The sequence below is a fragment of the Bacillus rossius genome, chromosome 12 (assembly GCF_032445375.1).
Source record: "Bacillus rossius redtenbacheri isolate Brsri chromosome 12, Brsri_v3, whole genome shotgun sequence".
Lineage (NCBI taxonomy): Eukaryota > Metazoa > Arthropoda > Insecta > Phasmatodea > Bacillidae > Bacillus > Bacillus rossius.
Genome location: NC_086339.1, coordinates 9,446,304 through 9,469,921, shown reverse-complemented (window position 1 = coordinate 9,469,921; position 23,618 = coordinate 9,446,304). Strand labels below are relative to the sequence as shown.

At 35.7% G+C, this 23,618-nt stretch overlaps 1 protein-coding gene across 7 annotated transcripts in view; it reads right to left on the bottom strand.

The window, feature by feature from the left end:
• Positions 1–23,618, bottom strand: part of LOC134537489 (palmitoyltransferase ZDHHC15B) — a 46,052-nt gene that overhangs the window by 11,026 nt on the left and 11,408 nt on the right. For 4 of the 7 annotated variants that reach the window (XM_063377974.1, XM_063377977.1, XM_063377975.1 and 1 more), the window contains exons 6-8: positions 20,719–20,848; positions 19,642–19,768; positions 5,490–5,576 (exon numbers count right to left, since the gene is read on the bottom strand). In XM_063377974.1, the coding sequence (XP_063234044.1) occupies positions 5,490–5,576; positions 19,642–19,768; positions 20,719–20,848 (344 nt within the window). The remainder of the gene's footprint in view (positions 1–5,489; positions 5,577–19,641; positions 19,769–20,718; positions 20,849–23,618) is intronic. The other 3 variants (XM_063377978.1, XM_063377976.1, XM_063377980.1) reach the window with 1 other exon arrangement.

Genomic DNA, 23,618 nt, shown 5'->3' with positions numbered 1-23,618 from the left:
AAGGCCAAGTTTTATTATATATTATTCTCCCCAAATCTAATTTAAGTAGTCACCTTGAAATATTCAAATACACACTGTCATCTGTTGATTAATTTTTTTTCCCGCCTTGAGAACACGCCATGTTTTTTGAACCGTACACTTCTATTAACACAATTTAGAGATCATACTAATTTATTTTGGTATTGTGAACATGTCTTTAAGTCATTCAGTATCTGATTTATTTATACAACAATATTTTGATAGTTTAATCAATTTAGTTACAACTAGTTTAACTACAGTTCAGTTAGTTTTATTGTTATATCTCCGGCTCTCGTCACTGCAGTGAAGCAAAATATATACATACCAGTTTTTAAGTCAGTTCATAAGGTTTTAAAAACAAAAAGTTTCATAATATCAATCCAGTAGTTTTTGTATCAATAGTCAAACAAACAATCAAACAAACTATAGTTTTATAATCGTACAGATAGACAAACAGTTTTTTAGGCCTTCGATTGTTAACATGAATACAAAAAAGATAAATTAAGACAGTATAAATTACTATTTCTATAAAAACTCACAATATCTAAGCACTAAACACAAAACAAGCAAAGTATAAACTTAGTGAATATAGAGTCACAGCATTATCACATACATCCTCACAGTTTGTTGATAGTACATAGTACAAATGATAGTTCACCTTCTTCAAACTATTACACACCACTGTTGTGGCATTTCCATGCCCCATAATAATTTAATTTCTTTTTTAAAAAAAATTATTTTTCTTATTTATTGGTCACTTTAATATTTTTTAATTGATTAATTTAATTTAGCAAATTTTCTTTTTCGTGGTGGGCATGACACATATGGACATTTACAAGGTAATCACTGCAAATCTATGGACTCTCACCCCCGTCGACTTCACAGCAGGCTGGACAGCCGCACATGGCCAACGCACAAAGATGAGAGTGCCACACATCAGCAGCGATACATCCAAGATATTATCTTGGATATGTTTTAAGTAGTAAAGCCAGTTGTAATACATTTATCTTTTTTTTATTATTACTATTTAAACATTCTATTTGAGTTTTATAAAAATTCCTTGTTCAGTATTTTGGTAACTTTCCCAACAGAGGGCAATACTGAAGTACAATAAATTGTGTTTCAGGCGCCTACGCCCCGGAGTACTGGTGTGCGATGCTCCAAGTTCACGAACGAGACTGTGTAGCGAGGGAGGGGGTGATGGGCTTACTGCCCACTCGGTTGGGTTTACGTGCACTGAAGTGCGTGCCGCGAAACACTGGGAGAATCTCGACCTCCGACTGCAACTAACACAAGGCCTCCACCATCGGGTTCCAGACCAAAGATACCTACCAAACCGTCAGACTGTAAGTTACTTCTTTTCAACCTTATTTCACCAGGAGTTGGGCCAGAAACTTTGAAGTCAGTGCACAACCTAACTAACTTTGATTTTCGCAGGAGCGATAAGCTGAGTACTTAGTTTTACGTGTTCGTTCGTATTTCTTTAAAGACGAGGTGCCTTTGAAATACGTTTTTAACGAGATGGTTTTCTAATATTCTGTTGCACTAAGTCTATAACGAAATTTAATGGCAAGTAGTATGTGCGAAATTGACGTTCTCCCATTTAACCCAGCTGATTTTGAGCGCAAAATAACGTTGTAATGATAGAATACCATGGAACTTTCGTTACGCCCTACACAATTTTGGAGACAGAGTTTTTAGTTGTTTCTACAGTAGACTTTTTTAAAATCAAACTTTGATGGTTTTACAAAGGTAAAAGAGGTGGCAACTCTTGGCGATTGGACATGATATTTACTTAAGCACATGCCAAAAATATGTTTATGAGATATATTTTCTACAACTTTAAAGAAAAAAATGAACAACTGTTTGAAGAATCTTATTAAGAAGTACCATTTTTTGTAATGTACTTGCCATTTATATTTTTGTCATGCACTACTTTCTTTTTGTAACTGTGGATCAGCGATGCAATGGACTGACATCCCGATACATTTAGTGTATTTTGGGCTAAAGAGTTGGAGATATAACTTTTAGTTGCAGTTGGAAAAGTCCAGGTGATGTAGGACTACGAGATTATACACTGTTTTTGTCATGATAAATACCAGAAAAATCCTTACTTTTTTTAAAGTAAATATATTGTATTTTTATTGTGCTATATATTTTAGGTTTAGTAAATTGCAGTACTTTTCCAGAGTTAGTTATTATGTATTTATTTTTAAACACCCTTGTACTGGGTATTTGAAGCATGTATATTTTAAGTGTTGTGTTTGAATTACTTTTGTAAAAAAAAAAGGAAAGGATATAGATTTATTATCTATTCAGTTGGTACCAAGCTCTGAAGTCAATGGTTTTATAACTTTCAAAATAATGATCATTTTTAGTAAATATTATTTTATTTGTAAGTATTTATAGTTATATGTATTTGAGATTATTTCCCTATTTGTAAGAGGGAAGGAGGTAATGCTATTTAGGTGCTTATGTAAATCTAAGTTCTTAATCAAATTTCTCATCAAAGTAAATTGTTTATTTGGCAAATTTTGTTTATTTAATTTTTTTGTAAATGTGGTCATTCTACTCGGAATCTTTTACTATAGTTTTAATTTGTTTGATCCTTGATGCCTAGACACTAGATCGTGGAGTTTGCCAGATAATTATAAATTTGTTTACGATTTTAATTATTTCATTTTTTAATAACTAAATCAGCAGTTTAACCATAGCATGAGTGCAAGGAAGGTGGTGTTGGCCTAATCTAAAGAGTTATGAAGGTAAAAGGTAACAAGACACTATCAGATGAGTTATGAAAGTAAAAGGTAACAACACACTATCAGACTTGGGTACTCAAGAAAACATGTATATTTATAATATTTAGTGATAGGACAGCTTGATTCTCCAATGTAATGGGCTGATAATTAAGAGATATTCCAATCCTCAAACCTTTGATAAAAAAAAAGCCACAGAGAAAAGATTGCTTACAATATAAGAGGGTCTTGAATAAAAGTCTATCAAAATAAAATTCTGTCTTGGGTTAAATTATATTTGAAATCAAGGACTTTCTTTAATAAAATACTCCTTCAAATACCAGAAAGAAAGAAAAAAACTGACTCAACTAAATGGCCTAAATAATGACAGCCTTCAATAAAGATTAGTCTTAGATATACAATGACAATCATTAAGAGGCATCCACAAGCCATGATTCTCTTAATAAAATCCCACTTAAGAAAATTTCCTTGAATTAAGTTCAAAAAAATTAGTACTGGACCTATGAAATTTCATACAATTTCACCCTTTCAATAAAATTTCCCTATTAATGAGTTGAAATTTTTAAGTACCTTGAGAATATTCGTTACAGGAATTTACTATAATATTACTGTCAATCTGGTGATTGCAAATACAAGACTGCTAAGAATGCCAGACAGCCTCTACACAAGTATATCTGGAATATATGACAACCTCCAATTTAAGCAACATTCAAAACTGAAAATAACACCTATTGGCTGGATAAAAAATTAGCTCTTACATGTTACAAAAGAATAATGGGCTTAATTTTATTATACTTTTGTATACTCCTGAAGTTTATACTCAGCACCAGTTATGAACCTCAGTTTGGTGTCACATTAAATATGTTTGCATGTATAGATTTTTTAATACAAAACTCTAAAAATGTAAACATTAAACTTAATAAAATTAATTAACATTTACTCAGCAATTATTTCTACACTAAATTTAAAAGAAGTATGTAGTTTCACCACATCTTCGGCTCAGAATAAATCATTTAAAGAGCTACACATATTACATTTTAGTCAACAACAAACTTAAATATTAGGCAGAAACATCGCTAACTCTGATAACCTTAAATCTACATATACAAATTCTAAAATTATTTATTACAAGAAAACTGTTAGCACACTGCCAATTTACTAAAGAAAACAGATGCTAAAAATTTCTGGTGTCTAGTAGGAATAAGCAAAGGTAAGGAAACTAGTCAGTACAAACTCACACAGAAAGATGTTTGTAACTATTTAACCAAAGCAAACACAAAACAATAGTTTTCCATGCAAAAAAAAAGTCTAGTGACAAAGTCTTATCTGTCATTGCGGTCTAGTAACAATCTAAAGCTGACACCGTATCATGGATGGGCTCTGCCATGCAGTTGCATATGGGGTCAGCAAGTCAAACTGCACACAGGCCAACGCATGTAACACACGTAGATTGTTCATACATCACCTTGTCAGTCTGACGTTAACTTACAATTCAGTTGCACATTTTAGTGCTTTCTAAATAAACAATGTGTTAAGTCAAACATACTCTTTTTATCTTACAATTTAAATTTTCACCTCTTAAATTAGCATACTCTAATACAAATGCAGACAGCTGTTCACATAATATATAAAACAGGAGAAAAGAACTTAAAACACTTTAATAACATTTTTTTTACATAATAAACATACTGTGTGTATAGCTTCATGGCTTATTGTGGCACCGAGATAATCAAAAACCCTTACATATTTGTTTTTTAACTTTAACCATTTAAAAAAACATCAATTTGTGGAGTAAATTAGTAATAAACAAGGTAGCTAAGAAATACTTCATTTGATTCCATTATTTTGTGATTTTGATTGGCACTCACACACTATTTCAGTGCTCCATCAGGTAAATCTGAATTTGATGACAATGTCCCCAATGAGCTATTCAGACCTCTTTCCAAAACACATTCAAAATTATATGATACTTGACAGCTGTACATATAACAATGGGAGCATGGAACAAGTGAAAAATTCTTCTTGCCACACACACTGATGTCGCCGGCTACAAATTCCAAAGAATGTTAAAGTTGACATTGGCATGAATATCAAGTACTCCTTTACCATTATGTGCAGTTCGGCATACTGGCTGCAACGTGAACTGCAATTGCACTCTCTAACAGTGCATATATATTCCAGCAGTATTTTTCTTTCGTACACGTTTAAAGGTTCAAATAGTTCCTTCAAAAAGCAACAAATGCTTCAGGTTGCTTATAAAGTTGTCCTAAGCGCATAACATTTTCGGAGAGGAACCAAATATTTGTTGTGTAAATATGTACTGAAACGACGTCCGTGAGCCCTCCGAGAAAGAAGGCAAATGCCGGCAGACGGGCGTGTCTTCTGCAGACGACGCAGATGGGAGAGACGACCCGAGTGATAGGCGTCGAGCGAGCGAGGCGTGGTCGGGCGGCAAGCGAGAAGCAACATGCGAACAGCGCCCGGCAAGCATGCGAGTTGTTGCATGCAAGCATCCCAGGGGCAGGCAAACTACACTAGGCAAGAACCACCAGCACACATCTAGCAAGACAGGCTCGAGGGAAGGGGGAAGATACCACACAAACTAAACACAAAACGACACCGACTGCTTCAACAGGTTTAATGCTACGGAGACGAGGAGCCGTGTACGCTCGACGCAGGCGGCGCGGGGATGCCAACCGGCGCGGCTACACTGACCTGGTGTGCGTGCTGGTGCTGCCCATGGAGTCATAGGAGCCCGGCTGGTGCTGTGCCCGCACCGGGAACGAGGAGCCGTCCCCCAGACTGCAACACACACACGCCCCCTCGTCACGCTCCCGGCCGCCCCTCGCCGTCTCCGCGGGCGGATGTCATTCTTGAGGCTGTGTTGAGTTACCGTACGTTCCTACATGCAGGACCAGGATTTCTTACGTGTTTGAAAAGCTTAGTTACTGGTCTCATCGCTGTTTCACGGAATACTCACCTGGTGGTACTTATGTTGCTGTTGCACAAAGGTAGATAGGGACTAACTATTTTTAGAACGGACAACTTTGACAATTGTATACGTACAACTTCCACCTTTTGTGTCGGTGATCTATGCTTATATTTATAGTACACAAAAAAAAAATTTTTACTGATAAAAATGAACTCGATTATATTGTTTTTTTTTTTTTTCATTTGAATCATGCTTGAAATGGTTTTTGATTTTTTTTTAAATTTACAAATATTTCTGATACATACTACTTTTTTTAATTTTTTTTTCTAAATCAAATGACAGCAAAAGGTTGCCTTTGGTCTGGAAAGAGCATGAGTGACTAAAGTATTTTAAAAGCCGTGGGTGTGACTTTGGAACAGAAATTTCATGCGAAACACTGAGAGAGCCTAGGTTTAATTAAAATCTTTTAGTACGTCCACAACAGCAGAGCCCATGATACCTAGTATTTGCTGATATGATTGTGATTTTAGCATTTAAAATAAAATGAACACAATATTATGTTGCGCATACTAGAGTCATGCTCACAACTCAGCCATTATTTCAAAACACATTATAGAAGTAACACGGAGAATATGAGAACTGTTTATGCGTACTGTGGCATGGGCGTATCCCCGGGGCGGAGAGGGGAGGGGGGGGGGCAGATGACCTTCCTTCCATAATGGAAAAGTAAATAAAACAAGGAGCAAGGCCCTACAATTAGCAAAAATTGAAAACTAATCCTCACAAACTATTGTTTAAAAAATTATTTTTAAACAATTATGTTTTTCCTGTTATTGTTAATTTTTTTATCGACAAATGGGAACCGTGTCCATCCCCCTGGAAAAAAAAAAAATTTTGTCTGGTTTTAGAAACTGCCCCCCTTCTGATATCACATGGATACACCCTTGTACTGTGGTATAGAGGAAGTGCAGCTAAAACTCTACATATCTGAGATTACTGTTTATTCCACAATAATGACTATTCCATACAAAGCTTGCTTCGCTGTGTACTTCCTCGCTTAAGTAATAATGGATCCAACAGGTGTAGCAACTGCTATTGTGGCCCCTTTCCTGACACTAAAAACATAAACAAAATCCTCAAATCTTCATTTTGTTTTTTAAGAAGCTACATCACTAAAAAAAAATCTTGGTAGTACGAAACCCAGTTTAATAAATTTAAGAACATCAGTGTAAGTAAAAATACGTTCACTTGTTTAGTTTACGGTACTTGCAAGTGTTTTCCAAAGTAAAATTCTGCATCTCTTCTTTCCCTGACTTTCATATATAGTGACCACCAAATAGTTTAAAAAATAAATTTAATTACATATTGTCAATACGTACACACATTTTTATAAAAAGCTCTAAGGTTCTGTCTCACACACCATGTAGATGTTTTCTTCTTCTTTTTCATTACTTTTATTTAAGGGCTATTTTTTCTGTTGAAAAAATTTGTGATAGACCAATATAAAAGCAAAGGAGGTAGCAATTTAAGATTTTTAAAAAAAACCTTAAATAAAAGTAAAGACAAAAAATGAACAAAATCAAAATGGCTTGTTAAACCAAACTTTAATGCCAAATCTTGCTGTTGTTATCCATATTGACACAAATATTAATAAAAATAATAACATCCTTTACTAGGATATAAAAGCCTATAATATACCCTTAATAAAAAAGATATACAAGACACAAATAAAAAAAAAATTAAAAAATTAGAACAGTATAATCCCGTTAATCTAAACTATTCAAGGATGTAAGTAAATAAATAAACCTTGAATTGTTTTGTACTTTAAAAATTATTTTTAATGTCTTGACCCAATTATCAATATGTTTAGTGATTTTGTGCTGTGTTATGCAATAACTTATTTCTTATAGAGAAGTATTTTACAAACCTGTAGCACTACTGCAATTATTCAAATAAATAATTCAATATCAAGTAAATGTCTCACGTGTTATATGTCATCATAAACTTGGCCAAGCATGGACACTTGTTACTGATATTAATCACGAGTTAGTTGTCGTTCGTAGTGATTCCGGCCGGCCTGGATTGTGAGCGGGGCGAGATGGGGAGTGGAGCAGCGACGGAACAAAGTGGTGGGGGAAACGGGAGCACCCTGAGAAAACCAGCAGGCCACGGCAATGTCCGCCATGTTTTCCATTTGCGAAAACCTGGGCTTGAGCCCACCAGGAACCAAGCCCGACACTGAACACAAAACAGTCCTTCAAAATATGTGAAAACTTGCATAATTTCTTTTGCAGAATATTTTAGTTCATGACTTATATATAAATTTAATATAATTATATTCAAAATTATTTTGGCAGCTAAATTCTATAATATTATTTTTGACAACTGACACCCAAAAAAATATTTGGGTGAAATAATACAAGCTCTCTACAAATACCTAGTTAACCAATTTCAGAACTCTTTCAATGCATTTTACTACAAAAAGTTTGCAACATTTTATATCACAGGATTATTGTTCATATATAACATTCAAAATTAAACATAATAGGAAAAAGAACTACTTTTTATAGAAATGTGTAGATTTTTACATTATAGTCATAAAGCTCCAATGTTTAGGGATTGTTTCCACATGATTTAAGAGAATTGTCTCAAACTATTTATATTTATAGTGAAAATATAAATTGAAGGCAGGTGTCAGAAAACAAAATACTGAAAATCAAAGTTCCGTGACTTTCAGCCCCATTACTGTTTATTTCATGGCATTTTTGTGATTATCATGACAAGTCTGACATTTTGTTACTTTTACACAACTTTTGCAACCTGAAGACACCCTGAAAACCAATAACCTACCTACCAAGTACATACTTACGTGTCTGCGCTCTGAGCTCCACAAACACACACAAGCTGTGAATGGACTTACACTTGGGCAATGTAAATGCAATTGTTAAGGAAATAAAAACTCAATAATTGAATAGAAAACTCTGATAAAATTTTGTTTTCAAAACAAGGCTGGTGTTGAAACAGAAACCACGTTTTTCGCACAATTTTGCAACAATTTTTCTTCTTCTTTTTATCAAGGTTAGGAGATCACATATCACAAAGCAACGGAGAACATGAGAAATCTTCTCGATCCATCTGTTGGCATCAGATAAACATAATCCTACACAAAATGTACGAACGAAAATCAACAACTGGGAATGTAGCGGAGAGTACAACCACCAGACACATATTTAAGTATATGTAGAAACATGCATGTATATGACACACGAGAAAAAAGACTGCACAGACCCCCAATGACACCACTTGATTCATGGGCCAGGACGAGGAAGTCAGTTTCTGTAGAGTACTTCCGCACTCATTTACAACACTGCCAAGAAACTGACCCATCATTCATGTTGGAGATACAAGTGTTTCATACGTGTATGCCCATTTATTAAGGATGTTCATCCTGTTTTAGGTCATTATTGTATATTTATGTTAAATACTGTTCAATGTGTAGCCTTTTTGAATGGTTTACTTTTTCACGAAATGAAAACAAGAAATGCATACGTTTTGCCAAGGTTAAACATTTTAAAATTTCTGTGCCACATTTATAAGAGAATTAACTTTATCACATAACTGAAACACTTTATGTTTAAAGGCAATGCTACTGACTACTTAATGATATAGTTGGAATTTCTTTCAGAAAAATTTATATAATTTTACCTGGACTTGCAAAATTCTCATAATTTTAAGGATTTGGACATCTAAGTGATATTAAATAAATTTTCCTATAAAAAATCTAAACCATATCACGAAGAAACCAGTAGCATTGCTTTTACACCTGTAACAGGTTCTTTTGGTCTGAAATAATCACTAAGGATGGAAGACTAGGTTGCAGGAGGCAACCTTAAGTATCTATGCTAATGTGTAAATGCTGGAAATCGTAATCGGAGGAAAACGTTCTTTCAATGGACTTAAGTACGAAGGTGGGAATCTCCCTTCATTCAAAGTATAAGCCTGTCCCTTGACTGTAACATGGCCTTTTCAACTTCATGAATAATTAGTTTTCTTGGGCGACTATCTGAAGGCCGTTTGCTCACTGACTCAACTGCAACAGCGAAGTTTGACTAGGGTCGGACAGTTAATAGACAGTTAAATCCAAGCTAAAGGTTTCCATGTTGAATCTCCTTAAGAAAACCTAGAGTTTTTTTTTAAGACTGTTAAACAAGCTGAGAATAATATTAAAAAGTGACCACCATTGATGGAATATTAATCTGTTCTTTAGATATTCAGACGTGTTAGTAACATTCACTGTAAAGTTTTATGTTTAAGTTGTTGTTAGTATATACTATCTACATAAAAGGTTAATGTTAAACAGAATTTGAGGTTTTTTTTATTGCAAGAATGTGTTTTATGTATTTTCATGGGCAATTTAAATATAATCTTTTACGTTAATGGAAGGGCATAGCAAAATTGTTTATTTTGTTAAAATTAACCTTTGCTCTGTTGTGTAATAAAACTGCTAATATTGCACTGCTACACTTTTGTTCTCATACCCAAGAAGCTTAAGTTGAATTTAATGTTGCAAGCTTAGAAGTGAATAACAAACCTAAAAAAATTTCAATTCTGTAATATATTTTTTAATTCTCCTGATTAGTACTGCAAAAAAAAAGTTAACATGTAACTGTAGCTGATAATTATGCAAAAAGCATGCAGTATATTCGTGCAATTTAAGCAGTTCAATGAGTCTAAAAGTTAAATATTAATCGTAAACATATATATATATATTTTTTACCTGGAATGGGACAAACCCCCACAAAGATAAATCCTTCAATTTAAAATTTCACCAAAACTTGTATAGGTATTTTTCCTTTAAAAAGTGTTTGATATAAATGTAAGTATCTTAATTTCTTTTATGGTGTCTAACAAATAAATCTGAAAGTACATCTGGTCAATCCTTAAAAGGGCCAAGCTCATCAAATGGTGTATACTGTTGCAATGCATTTAAAACACAAAACTTGACTAATAAATTAAAATACAATGTTTATGAAATAACAAGCATTAACAAAAGGTGTTTCCATATAATTGGTTAATGTAATTTTGATACATGGTAATGTAATGCTATGTAAAGAACATTTGAACTTCAATCAATAAATGTTCAAATTGTAAAAAAATCAACATAAATTGAAGACAACAAAAGGTAGGTACTAGAAGAAGAAGGTGTGCATTAAGTTTTCCACTGTTCGAAAAAAAATCCCAAAATAACTATATTTAAAAACTAAACAATATTCACTATAAATTATTGAATGCAAGTGATCTTGTGAAGATGATGACCAATTGCATTGAAAACAAAAGCTTGACACTAATGACTTTTACACATACAGTACCTATTTACCAGTCTAATCTCACAAAAAACATTGTAAACATATTTTAAACATGATGCAATGCTCGTAGAGCACAGCACAGATTTTGTTTGCTCAGAACTGCTGCATGGACACGGACACCCTCTCCGCTGGCCACCTTCGTGCCTTCCGTTCGCTGAACCAGCCGAAACACTGATAAAATGCACCAATTGAAAATCAAGCAGTATTTTTTCTCGCATGTTGATTTACAGAAGCCAGCGTAACTTAACAAACAACATTACAATAAATATTCGGAGTACATACTTTTTTATTTTCAACACTGCACCAGCCACTACACATCAAACCTACCTGAGTCGCATGCGAACACTACAATGTACTCGGCACACACAGGCCAACCCAAAGGGAAAAAAAAACACAAACGCACTCTTAAAGTCATGAGTGGCCAACACTAAGCATGCACGCGCACACAGAGGGAGTCACTGCCACTACCGTAACTTGCCCAACGTGAAAAGGGACGAACAGCCATTGTTAACAATGAGGTTCTACGACTACAGCAAGCAACATTCAAGCAAAGCCAAGTACGAACGTGCACGGGCAGACACTGCCCGCACACGGCCGACGGCTCGTCCGCTCAGCGTGAGACCACTGCTTCCTCCTGTCAACACCTACCTCCCGCAAAGTCGTCCGTGTTTAGTTGTTACTTGCCGCAGGGACCTAGTCTAGCTACCTTCAATGTTTTTTTAAACAGCAACGGATCGTTTTCACGATCTGGTCACGCGAAGCTGACCAGAACATACCGTTTTCTATAAAATCGTATCAACAAAGAGTTGTCCTATAAAACACCTACAATCTAGCATGGAAAAAACCATTATACTTTGATAATAGTACATCAGAATAACAACTCTCATAAAACGTAGAGTTTAGCAAACCTGCTAAATGAAGAAATACTTTATTTTAAGAGTAAATACTTTAAAGGTAAATAGTTACACTGTTTTAACTTTATATAAGGTAATGTATCATGTCAGAACTTGGCTACAGAAGCAATAAGGCCATTCAAATTAATTTTTTAAGAGATTAGTGTGTTAGTGTGGGCTACTTGTGATGCGTGGATTTTTGAAAAGATATATTTAAGGCTCACAGGGAATATACAACTGCCAACACCATCAACAGAGCATACAGGTAAAATGTTGATTGAATGATGTAACTGTCATCACAGAGTTATCAATTCTCCTCCCCAGTTGTGAAACACTGTAGTTGCTCAAGTTATCTGCCCCTTGACTGGTTTTCAAAAGTCCACTTGTTCCAACTTTTTTGATCTCCCTGTGACCAGCGCATACGATGCTTTCCCTTGTCTGCTTCACTCTTTTCTTGACTGTTAAGTTACCTACACTGAAGGTCTTAACCTGTCATCACCCAAGACTCACTGCTTTTCATCAACAACTTACATATGCCCTGCCCAAGTCACTCTAGCACACTTCTGTGTGTTACCTAACATATTTTTTTTATGTTCTTATACAACTTCAAACGTTTCATTTCTTTACAGGCATACCAATAGCCTATGTTTCTGTAAAATAAAAAGCTTTCAATGAATCCCAAAACAAATTAAAAGGATTTGCTTCAGTTCATGCTCTGCCATGCCTAAACCTTGGTAAAATAACCAGGACATTAAATGGATACATTCATAAAAGCAAGGTCCAAAGCCCTTCCCATGCAGAAGATGAAACATGACCATGTATGATGACTGTAAAGCTAAAGTAGTTCCAACATGTTAATCAAGGCCACCAACATACTGCTCATCAAAGTTAGTAAGCAACACTAACACAAGTTAGTCCTGTAGATATTTAAAGTGGTTGAAACAGCTAAGCAAAGTTTTGTTAAAATCTTAAAATATAGTACGTTGATTTTGGTCATAGAACACGAAATGAAATATAGAAGTGTGATTCTTACAGTCGAAACTGAAACCATGTTTTGCACAACATGTGACTATCTGTTGGGTGGGCCCATAACTACTAGAAAAATAAACTGGGGCCGGAGGTTCAAATGAAAAGTGTTAGCTTTATAATGATAATTTAACTACTTGATGACTAATTACTTAATAGAAGAGAATCAAACTGTGTGGAAAAAAAAAAATAGTTTTGTAATAAAAAAAGCATATTCCATATAAATGAGTAGGAGATGCAGTATTTCTGGTATGCCACACCACAAAATGTGTGCAATCCATAAGTAATGCAACCAAATTCAGAAGAAATAATTTATTGAACATATTCGTACAAATAGTTAAAAATCTTCGAAATAGCACCCTCCTGTGTTCATACACTAAGAGGTGTTTCCAGACCTTGAAGGCATCCTGGAAAACCATCCCCGAAATGTCCTTTAGAGCCGATGTCACATGAGCCTGGATGTTTTCAATCTGTTCCAATGTTTCCCTTTCAGAGCTCCTTTTAAGAGAGGAAACAAAAAATAATAATTCTGGGGGAGACGAGTCAGGGCTGTGAGGAGGCTGGGGCACCAATGAGGTGGGGGTCATGGCCAAGAAACCGTTGACAACGAAGGCTTGGCGCGTTGTCGTGATCAAGTTTCCACGTGTTCTTGATGTTGCATCGGTAGAGACCGGAAAAATTCGCAGATTCATTTTGTGATAGTCTGAAATTCATACACATATACCTTTAAGCTGCTCTTGCTATTGGCTCACTGTTCGTCTGGGCGACTCTGGGCCAATGAGAGACCCTCAACCAAAGAAGTAACGAATCACGGGCAATACCAGTTGAGACGACTCACAAGTCGGCAGCCAACGAACTGGCGTTATTTACCCGAATGTACAGAGGACTGTGTAGACTATCCTGAAGGTCATCTAAACCATTTTTTCAGGTCCCTACGCATCGGCATCGCCAGCGCGTGACCCTCCTTCCCAGTCCTTTTTAGCACTTCCAGGCATAAAGCTGCATTCACAGAGGTCCCGGCAGGTAAGAATTAATGGTGGACAATGCCTCTGACGTCAAAGAAGACCATCCTGGACTTGCTCGTACCTGCCTTCTTCGGGCGGGACGACACTGGGGTGTGCCACTCTGAACTCTGCTTTTTTTGTCTCCAGGTCATACTCAAAAATACAAGATTTAACATCGGTGATAACCTAGTTTTAAAAAATCAGTATAACTTTCACACAATTCCGAGAGTTCTTGGCACCAGAGCACTCGCATGTCCTTTTGTTCGTCGATCAACACTTTCGGTACCAGTTTGCTGCACACCTTTTTCATGTTCAAACTTTCGATTACATTGGGATAAATGGTTGTTAGAGTTTGTGCTATCAATTGAAGGCTCAATCGTTGGTCAGAATTCAAACAATTACGCACACAATTCACATTTTCGTAGATTCCGGAGGTTGATGGACGTCCGCTGTGGGGTGCGTCTGCAGTCTCCACTCGGCCCTCCTCAAACGACTCGGGCCATTGGGAACTTGTGATTTGAACAAGCAATCACTCCCAAAGGCTTGCTGAACTACTGGAAAGTTTCAGTGGTGGATTTCCCAAGTTTAACGCAAAATTTGATGACGTAGCGCTGCTCCACAAAACGATTCCACCGCGCTGTTACATCAACTCGAAATGGGGTTCACGGAAAAACACGTCCTGACTATCCGGCAGCTTGGAGGGAACAGGGACTGGGGATGTTTTGAAGCTAACACCCCCCTCCACCTAGCCCAGCAGATTAAAAAATGCTTAAGTGTATTGTCACATTAGGAAATAATTGGTCGCATTACTCATGGAACGCACCCTCTATCAAATTTAAGTGAATTAATATTCACTGGTTTATTTGTTTGAAAATAGCTGATGCATAACTTCTCACAATTATGTAGCTATGTTAGTAATATATTATAAAAGCTTTTGTCTATTGGGTGGGCCCAAAACTAGTACTTCAAAAACAAAGTCACAGTTTCGGCAATTAGGGTTTATCCCCCCGCGGTTTTGATTAAGTTATAATCAAGCCATTGCCCATGGCAAATAAAACATTACATATTTAACAGGCAAGTTTATTAATTTTTATACAACGGCTATATATGAACATTCGTCATTTTCCTTATACCTTTATCTGTTTCAACATTTTAACCGTAAGAATCACAACAAATTTTAATTTTGAACCAGTAAAAAAGAATGCTGTACCAGAACTTTTAAACCTATTCAACACTTAATTAACACAATTGTGCCTATAAAAAAATATGAATGAAACTTTACTGATTAAGTTATTTTTAATCTATGCAATGCTAAAATCAAAACAATCATAATTTTTATTACATAATTTTATGTTTTTGTGTATTTTATGCAGTATGTTTATGCAGAAAGTTCCTACATAAACAATTCTCAAGGATTATATATTATATCCTACATGTGTTAACATTTTCTAAACATTCCATCCGACCATCCCATCCACAGCTAAACAAAGTTAAAATGAGACAGGAAGGCCCTTGATTAGCTTATTTTTTACACAACAGACTTTGAATTCTACTCATAAAGTATGTAAAAAATTTACTTTTTGAATTCAATCTAACTGATAGAATCTACTAATTTCTGTTTATAAATGCAAGCAAACAAGTATAAATAAATGAGATAAACATGCTTTTTATGAAATGAGGATCCATTATTTTGCAAGCTTTCTTATTTTTCTCGGTTGCTGATCAATGTACATTCCTGTGGGCCGATTATTAACAATCGAGAAGATGTGGACGCTTAACCTCAATCTATGAATGTACACCAACATGCAGAATGTGTTTCCTTATAACTCGTGAGATTTGTGAGCCCAGTAAAAATCAGTTTATGTCAAAGTGTAAGCAAGTACTAAACAGTTACAGTGTTTGTAGAGTTCACTTTTTTTTGTAAAACATAAATATAACTGTTCAGTTTCACGGACCATTCAAATATTTGATTTTTTTTTCTTATCCTTGAGCATTAAGTTGTAACGGACTTTTCCCAGATTAGATTATATGATTAAAATTGCAGTAATAAATTTTTTTTTCATCATTTCACAAAACACTGTGCATTAGCAAACATTATTCTGCAGATATACAAACTAAAACTACTACAGAAACAGAGCTTAACCTCAAACTAACATGCTAAATTTCAGTTTTGCTTAGTTTGGCTTCCTAACACTCTTTTTATGATAAAAGAAAATTGTGCCACTAACATTTCAGACTATGTATTTCATACTTATCACAGTTAAATTACATAGGTTATTTTATACTTGCCTCACATCGCTAACTGATTCACTCAAAGCTACAGTGCGACAAATAGCATCTAAAATGTGTGTTTGTACATATTGCCATCAATCTTCGTATATAATACCATCAATCTTCGAAGTTTAACTAAAAAACGTAATGTTCGTAATCACATAGCTTCTTCCCGCAAAAATCTCCACAATCTTCGTTGTTGATCGTGCAATATACTGCAGTTTGTGTGTTCATACTGAGGTCTACACATCAGATGAATTTTGCTTCCAATACAAGCACAAAATACAAATAAGTGATCTCAGTACAAATAAATTCTTGGTTTCACTTTAAAAGCAGTGCAGTTTACAAACTGACAGTTGATATTGCCACCACTTCATACAACATGCTGATGTCAACACAAATGGCAGTGATCTGAACAATCAAACTATTCAGGTTTCCACAAATATCATCATTATTTTTCTCTCTCTTCCTCTTCATCTACTTCGTTACCTTGATCCCAATTAATCGAGAATCATTTTTCCGCAACAGCTAGTTACTTCTTAAAGCTGGATAAGCTGAATAAAATTTCTATAACACACTTGTTTGCTTTCAAAGTCTAAAAAATGTGGGCATTTGCACCCATTCCACTGCAACATCAAACCTTTACAGATGGATGATTAATTAAACTAGAGGATCAAACATTACACACAAGTAACAGTAAAAACAAAACCATGATTTGTCTATTTTTTTACCCAAAAGTTGGTTGTAAAATAAAATATTTAAAAAAAACTTATGGTTCAGGAAGCTTCAAGAATATAGCAGAGACCTACTATACTTTCATAACTATATATAAAAAAAACATATGATGTACATTATATGTATTCAAAAATAACCACTGATGTATAATGTTGAAGATTGGAAAATTTTCTAGTTAATTAAAAATTTTATGTTCTTAACACAGATACATTTTATATAAAAAGTATTATGATTATTTTAGGTTAGTTTTCATACCATGATGCAATTTGTAAATGCACACAATTAAACTCTCTACAGAAGCAAATCCCACTATTACAAGGTCTAAGCATACAACAAAACACATGTAACTCTTCCATCTTAAGGCTTGTATTGTTTCAATTGGAAGACCAGAGCAGGAAGGCCAGTGGTTAGTAGAGCAACGCTTACCTCCTCACTGCCCGGTGCACACAGAGAACATTCGAGGCAGCCCATACCACACACACAGTAACTACTCAAGTACCTACGAAAATTTAACAAGCCACCACTGCAGCATTCAATACGCAATGCTTTGTACCACAACTGGAAATTCTGGCTTTCCCACATGTTGCAACGAGCAAATGTAAATATTTTTATTGAAAATTAAATATCCTTTTACATATATAATACAATTACTCCCAAAAAATAGCCTACTAATAAAATAGCTATAAAATTGATCTACTTTGTGTTTTAAGACAAAGGAGAAACAAAATGTTGTAAAATGCAAGAAAGTGAATTTATATAAGATAAAGTAACCACCAAAAAATTACAGAAACACATAAATCCCAACACAAATACATAGGTAGTTTATCCACTTCAACTGTAAGACACGTATTTACGGTGGAAATTCCACACTGAAATAAACTTTCTTTTATTTATGCAGGTAATTTCATAATACTAATTTCACCAAAATATGGCCATTTTGACTACTATATATATGTAATGCAATTTTACAATAAAATAATTTGTAGTAAGCACATGTAGGGCCGAGCTATCCTGGATAAAAATAATTCTGCAAATGATTTTGTGTTTAAAAATTTTACAGATGTCTAGATAGTAAAAATGGGTTACTAACTATGATAAGAGATGCAAGCTCAAACAAAATAAAATTATTTTTTTATAATCTTTTTAGATCCATTTTTTACAAACTTCAGGTGACAAAATTACAGTAATTGAATTTAATACATGACTGGTTTCTAACTTACATCCTGGGCTCAACACAAAAAAAAACCTGGAAAATAATGGAAACTTGAAGTAAAATATCCCAGAAACTTAAACTGAAATCCTGTAAAATCCTCACAATCTAAATAAAATAATCATTCACTGAAATTTTTCACAATGATTTCTTCCCCACAAGAGGCTAACGCCTGCTGAATAATCACACTTACTTTTGTGTGACTACAATGAAATATTTAGACTATGTAACTGGGAACATATTCGGCACTAGTGTAGAAAAGTTATCATTCAAACTTCTCGAAGGTTTTCACAAACTAAACTTGCCCAATGTAACGTGGCATCAACCACACCATTATTTTCTTTCACTACAAACATGGACTGACAAACTCTGTTCTGTGCCCCTTTTGTGACACTCGTATTGCTGTGACATAGCAGATCCTTATGCCCCCCCCCCCTCCCCCCCCCCCACAGCTGACAATATTAAGCATCAAATTACACATTGTGCACTTTGCCTTGTAATCGTTGCTCCCTGTCTTCATCCATTCTAGTTGATGTTCCCATTCCCATTTATAAGTGTGACGCCTTATATTTTCTTGTTCACCTTAACAAGGGCTGCAAATATTTATTCTAGATTATATAGCCAAGTCCTATAAAATATACGAAATAAACACAACCAAAAGGTAAGATAATCCTGAAAAAAAAAAAGCAATAATATATTACTTTGCCACTTACATATTTAAAATTACCTTCGGCTACAATCAATTACAGTGGCACTCAACTTAAATTGTATGCAGTCGACACTAGTTACATACTTTCACCGCTAGAGTTCCACGCCTTATTCAAAGTAGTTACCATCCTGTGTCTATGGTAAGGTTTTGTTCAGAAACGCACATAAACAAAAGAAAAACTATGCCGTTTCTTTGCCATTTACAATATTTGTTTTACAATTGACTAAGTATGTAGGTGCAGGTAAGACAGAAATTGCATGTGTAAAAATCCGCAATGTTTTAGTAAAATCCGGGAATCCGTTTGAGGGCTTCAAAACTGTGAAAACGGAAAAAATCTGTAAAATCGTCAGGCCTGATCAAAAATATTATAATTTATATTACTGCGAATTTAAGTAAGAGATTACTCAAATGCTAATTAATTTTATGATTTAAGTTTAATTTCGGTGCTATGTGGTACTAACTTGCATTCAATAGACATGCTTTACGGTTTTATCACAGTTCACCATGTATAATTTTGTCCCCACTAATTGTGTCTAGTCACTTTTTAAAAGTTAATTTTCTGAGTTTTCACGACTGAGTAACAAATTCAAAAAAGTTTATACAGTCCCATTCCTGAAATGTTTCTGCATAAAAAAATCTGCACTCAGCAAAAAAAAGAATCAACACGGTGGGTGGAGTCCGACTCACCTACGCATGCAGCCGGGGGAATTCCCGGACTCACCTGGTGAAGACGGGAAGGAACCAGCGCAGCCTGTCGTCTCCGAACACCTCCAGGAAGTTGTTGTACTTGCCCAGGCTGAAGCCATCCTTGTCCTGCCCAGACCGGAAGATGGGCGCGCGGAACGCCTCTGCAACACGCACGCACTCGTACCAAGGTCGGCAGCCATTTATCAGACCCACGGGTCAATGGTTAAGTTATTTTCCCTATTAAAACCCAGTTGAATGATATCTAAACTCCATTTTTTTTATGACTCAAAATAAAAATATAGAGTTGCGTGGTTTGACAATTTTTATTAGTTTTATCATATAGTCTGTGACATACACATGTAATAATATGAAGCAGTTAGTTACCATACCAAAGGTTGCCCATGGCAATACCAATACACCATGCTTACCAGAAAATAATGCGACTCTGAATATAATGCGACCCAAAATTTTGCGAGTTTTTGAAAAAGACTTTATGGAGTGGAAGTCGCAATTCAAGTCCTTCACACTTTAAATTATTTCAATTAGATAATTTTCTCCATATTTACTAAAACTTTTTTCTGGTGGCTCTTTTATTAGTAGAGTGATTTACAAAGTCTCTTTTAAAACACCAAGCTGCAATCAGAAGAAGAAAAAAATGTGTGTTCCATGATTGTAATTCAAAAGCAGTGGCTGGTCAGGAAGCAAAGAACGTGGTGATATACGGTGGTCATCCGGGCCACAGCGAAGCCACAGCAAAGAAGAGAAGCAGAAAGAACCCAAGTGACAAACTTCATTCACACCCATTCTGCATCTCTCGTCTGTCACGCCTGTGCAGAGATTGAGGCAGCCCATGACTTGAATGGCAAAAGATGACACATTCGAGAGGCAGAGAGCCTGCAGTTCTTCAACCGAGTTGCAATAGCAAGATACGAGTTTTGTGATTATAATGTGACCCCTTCCCCCCTCCCGGCCAAAACATTCCTCACAGTTTTGGTAAAAAATCACAGCGTTATAGTCAAGTGAATAAGTATTCAAATTGGAATTTCAAAAAGAGAAACAAGTCCGCTGGACCAACGTGCCCGGAGAGGGGGGGAAAGTGGGAGTGACTCACCGAGCGTGGAGCGGTTACGCAGCACCAGGTAGCAGTGGTAGCAGAACAGCGACATGAGGCTCACCCCGAACATCACCGCCACGAAGAACAGGAACAGGATGTGGAACTTGCCCATGCCCTCCAGCTCGTTCTGCGACACACGCAACACGGTCGCTTCGCGCTCACTCCACTTCTGCCAGAGAACTGCATCTTAGATGAAATAATGATTGCAGCTCATTATTAAATTATTATTATTTTTTTTAAGAAACATCACAACACACCACTGTAAATGAAAAAAAAAAAAAGGATTGAAAATATTAAAATAACACAAATATTATTATTTAAAATATTTTTTAGGACATATGACATTGCTGGTTACACGGTATTTCATAGAGAAACCTCAATAACAGACAAAAAATATGAATATGCAAGTATACAGAAACAAGCCAAAATCAGCCAATGTCAGAAGTTAAATACACAGACCACACAGAGAATTTTATGGAAGAAATAGGTCAGAAAAAAATATCACAGCACAGACCAACACAGTGGGCTAAAGGCGAGATAGTTGAAACAAGAACATGTTGTCCAAGGCCAGGTGTTGTCTGTATTTACTGTTCCTGTCACTAAAGTCTTATTGTCATTAGCCCACGGTGTTCACGTGTGCTGTAATATTTTTTTCTAATTCCTTCGACACAATTCTCTTTACTGTCTATACATTCAAATTTTGACATTGGCTTGATTTTGGCTTATTTTCTGTGTGATTGCGTATTCATTAGGGTTGTGCGATTCCATGATTTTCAGTTCGATTCGATTCCGATTCGATTCTCACCACAAGAGTTGAAATTCGATTCCGATTTCGATTCTTTGGGTAACTTTATCTACATAGTCATTAGTCTGGTAGGAATAACTAAAAAAATGCATTTATTTTGAACCATATGTATTTAACTTAAATGAATAAGAAAGACAATTCTGGCATAGTACCTATGTAACTAATAAGTTCATTTTAACACTGTTGGGGACCTGAGACCTGCCTTATGTTATAACAGGTACATAACTGGATGATAATATTTACACTATACAACACAATGCAGCATTAAATAATAGCTAACTAATAAACACTTTTCATTTGATAACTGGGTCCCGATTAGAAATGCTTTGAACACTACATTATTTCACGATTAGGCCTACAGGTTCTGATGTAAGAAGGTTAACTGTTCTACACTTTCAGGAGACAGATTCTCTCTCCGTGCTGTTACGATATTTCCTGCCGAGGAAAACAGGCGTTCACTTGGAACAGATGTTGCAGGAATACACAATAGTGTTCTCGCAGCATCAGAAACATATCTGTGGCGAACTTGGTTTTCTTGCCACCACTGATATGGATTCGTAGTACGTTTCTGAATGGGTTCATTTAAGTACAAAAGGATGTCTTTTTCCACCATATCTATCAGAGTATTTGAACATGATGCATCCAACTTTGCAGACTGTTCTTCAAAGCAACTCCAAACACTTAAATTAGACCCTGAGGTTTCAGCTTGGCTTTCAACTCTTTGTGCTTTAGAATGGCTGCTATCAGCACAGTCTTTGGAAATTAATGTTTTTAAAATACTTACACCTTTCTTTTTCTCATGATCCTTCAAAAGTACTGATTTAAATCTAGGATCAACAAGCATTGCAGCAACATATTCATCTTTTGATTTGTAATCAGGAAATCTTGAGAATACAGCCTTCAACAAATTTCGTCCGAAAATTATGCCTTCGCCTGGTTCTGCTTTGCACACAAATGTATCTAACATGTTTTTTATCCCATCAATAACTGGTATAACTAGAGAAATTGTGGGGTAGTCTTGTCTACTAAATTCTTTAGTTGCTTCATTTATTGGCTCTAAAATTCTGACTGCCCCTTCTGCGAGTTTCCATTCATTGGCAGTTAAATTGTCAACGCCATCAGAAGAAGCTAATTCTGCAGCAATAGGCTCTTTTTGTTCAACAAGTCGTTTCAACATAGCAAACTCACTGTTCCATCGGGTGTCTACATCCTGGATCAATTCATGTTCTGGTTTTCCCATCTTCTTTTGTAATTCATGAAGACGCTGACGAGCTTGGGAGCTACGTTTGTAGTGCCCCACTATAGCACGACTTTTTTTGCACAGCGCCTCAATCCCAGGAGTTTCCTTTTTGGCATCATTTATGGCTAGCTGCAAAGTGTGCCCTAAACAGCTAAATGAATGCCAACTGGTTTTAGCAGCTGCAGATTTCATGTTTCTAGCAGAATCTGAAACTATGTAAATAGGTATAGTGTTTGGAATTTCCCACTTTGCATTTAGTCTAAGCAGAGTATTGGCAATTGCTTCCCCACTATGTTCTCCGGTGAAAAGAACATTCCCCAGCATGTGATGAACAGGAATGAAATCTGTGTCCACATAATGACATGTTAATGATAAATAGCTGTCATTACTGCATGACGTCCACATATCTGTTGTAAATGCCACCGAATTGACGCCTGCTTTGAAGTCATTATTGATTTTCGTGTGAATTTTTTCTACCAGACCATTGTACAGCTCTGGCACTACACGCCTAGAGAATGTTGTTCGGTCTGGTACGGAGTACTTGGGTTCAACTAGCACCATCAAGTCTTTGAAGCCTTTATCTTGAACCATACTGTATGGCTGTAGATCCACAGCAATCATTTTGCCAATGGCATTGGTTATGGCAATAGCTTTTGGATGGTCTCTACCATACTTTTCTTGGCTACTAAACGAAGCTGACAGAGTGAGTTGTACTTTGTTACATGATGTGGAAGGTGCATGAGTTAATTCTTTCTGTAGTTGTAAGTACTCTGCATATACACTCTTGTGTAATGTTAAGTGCTTCGCCATGCTAGAAGTGCTACCATGTACCTGTTTGAGTTTAGTTCCACA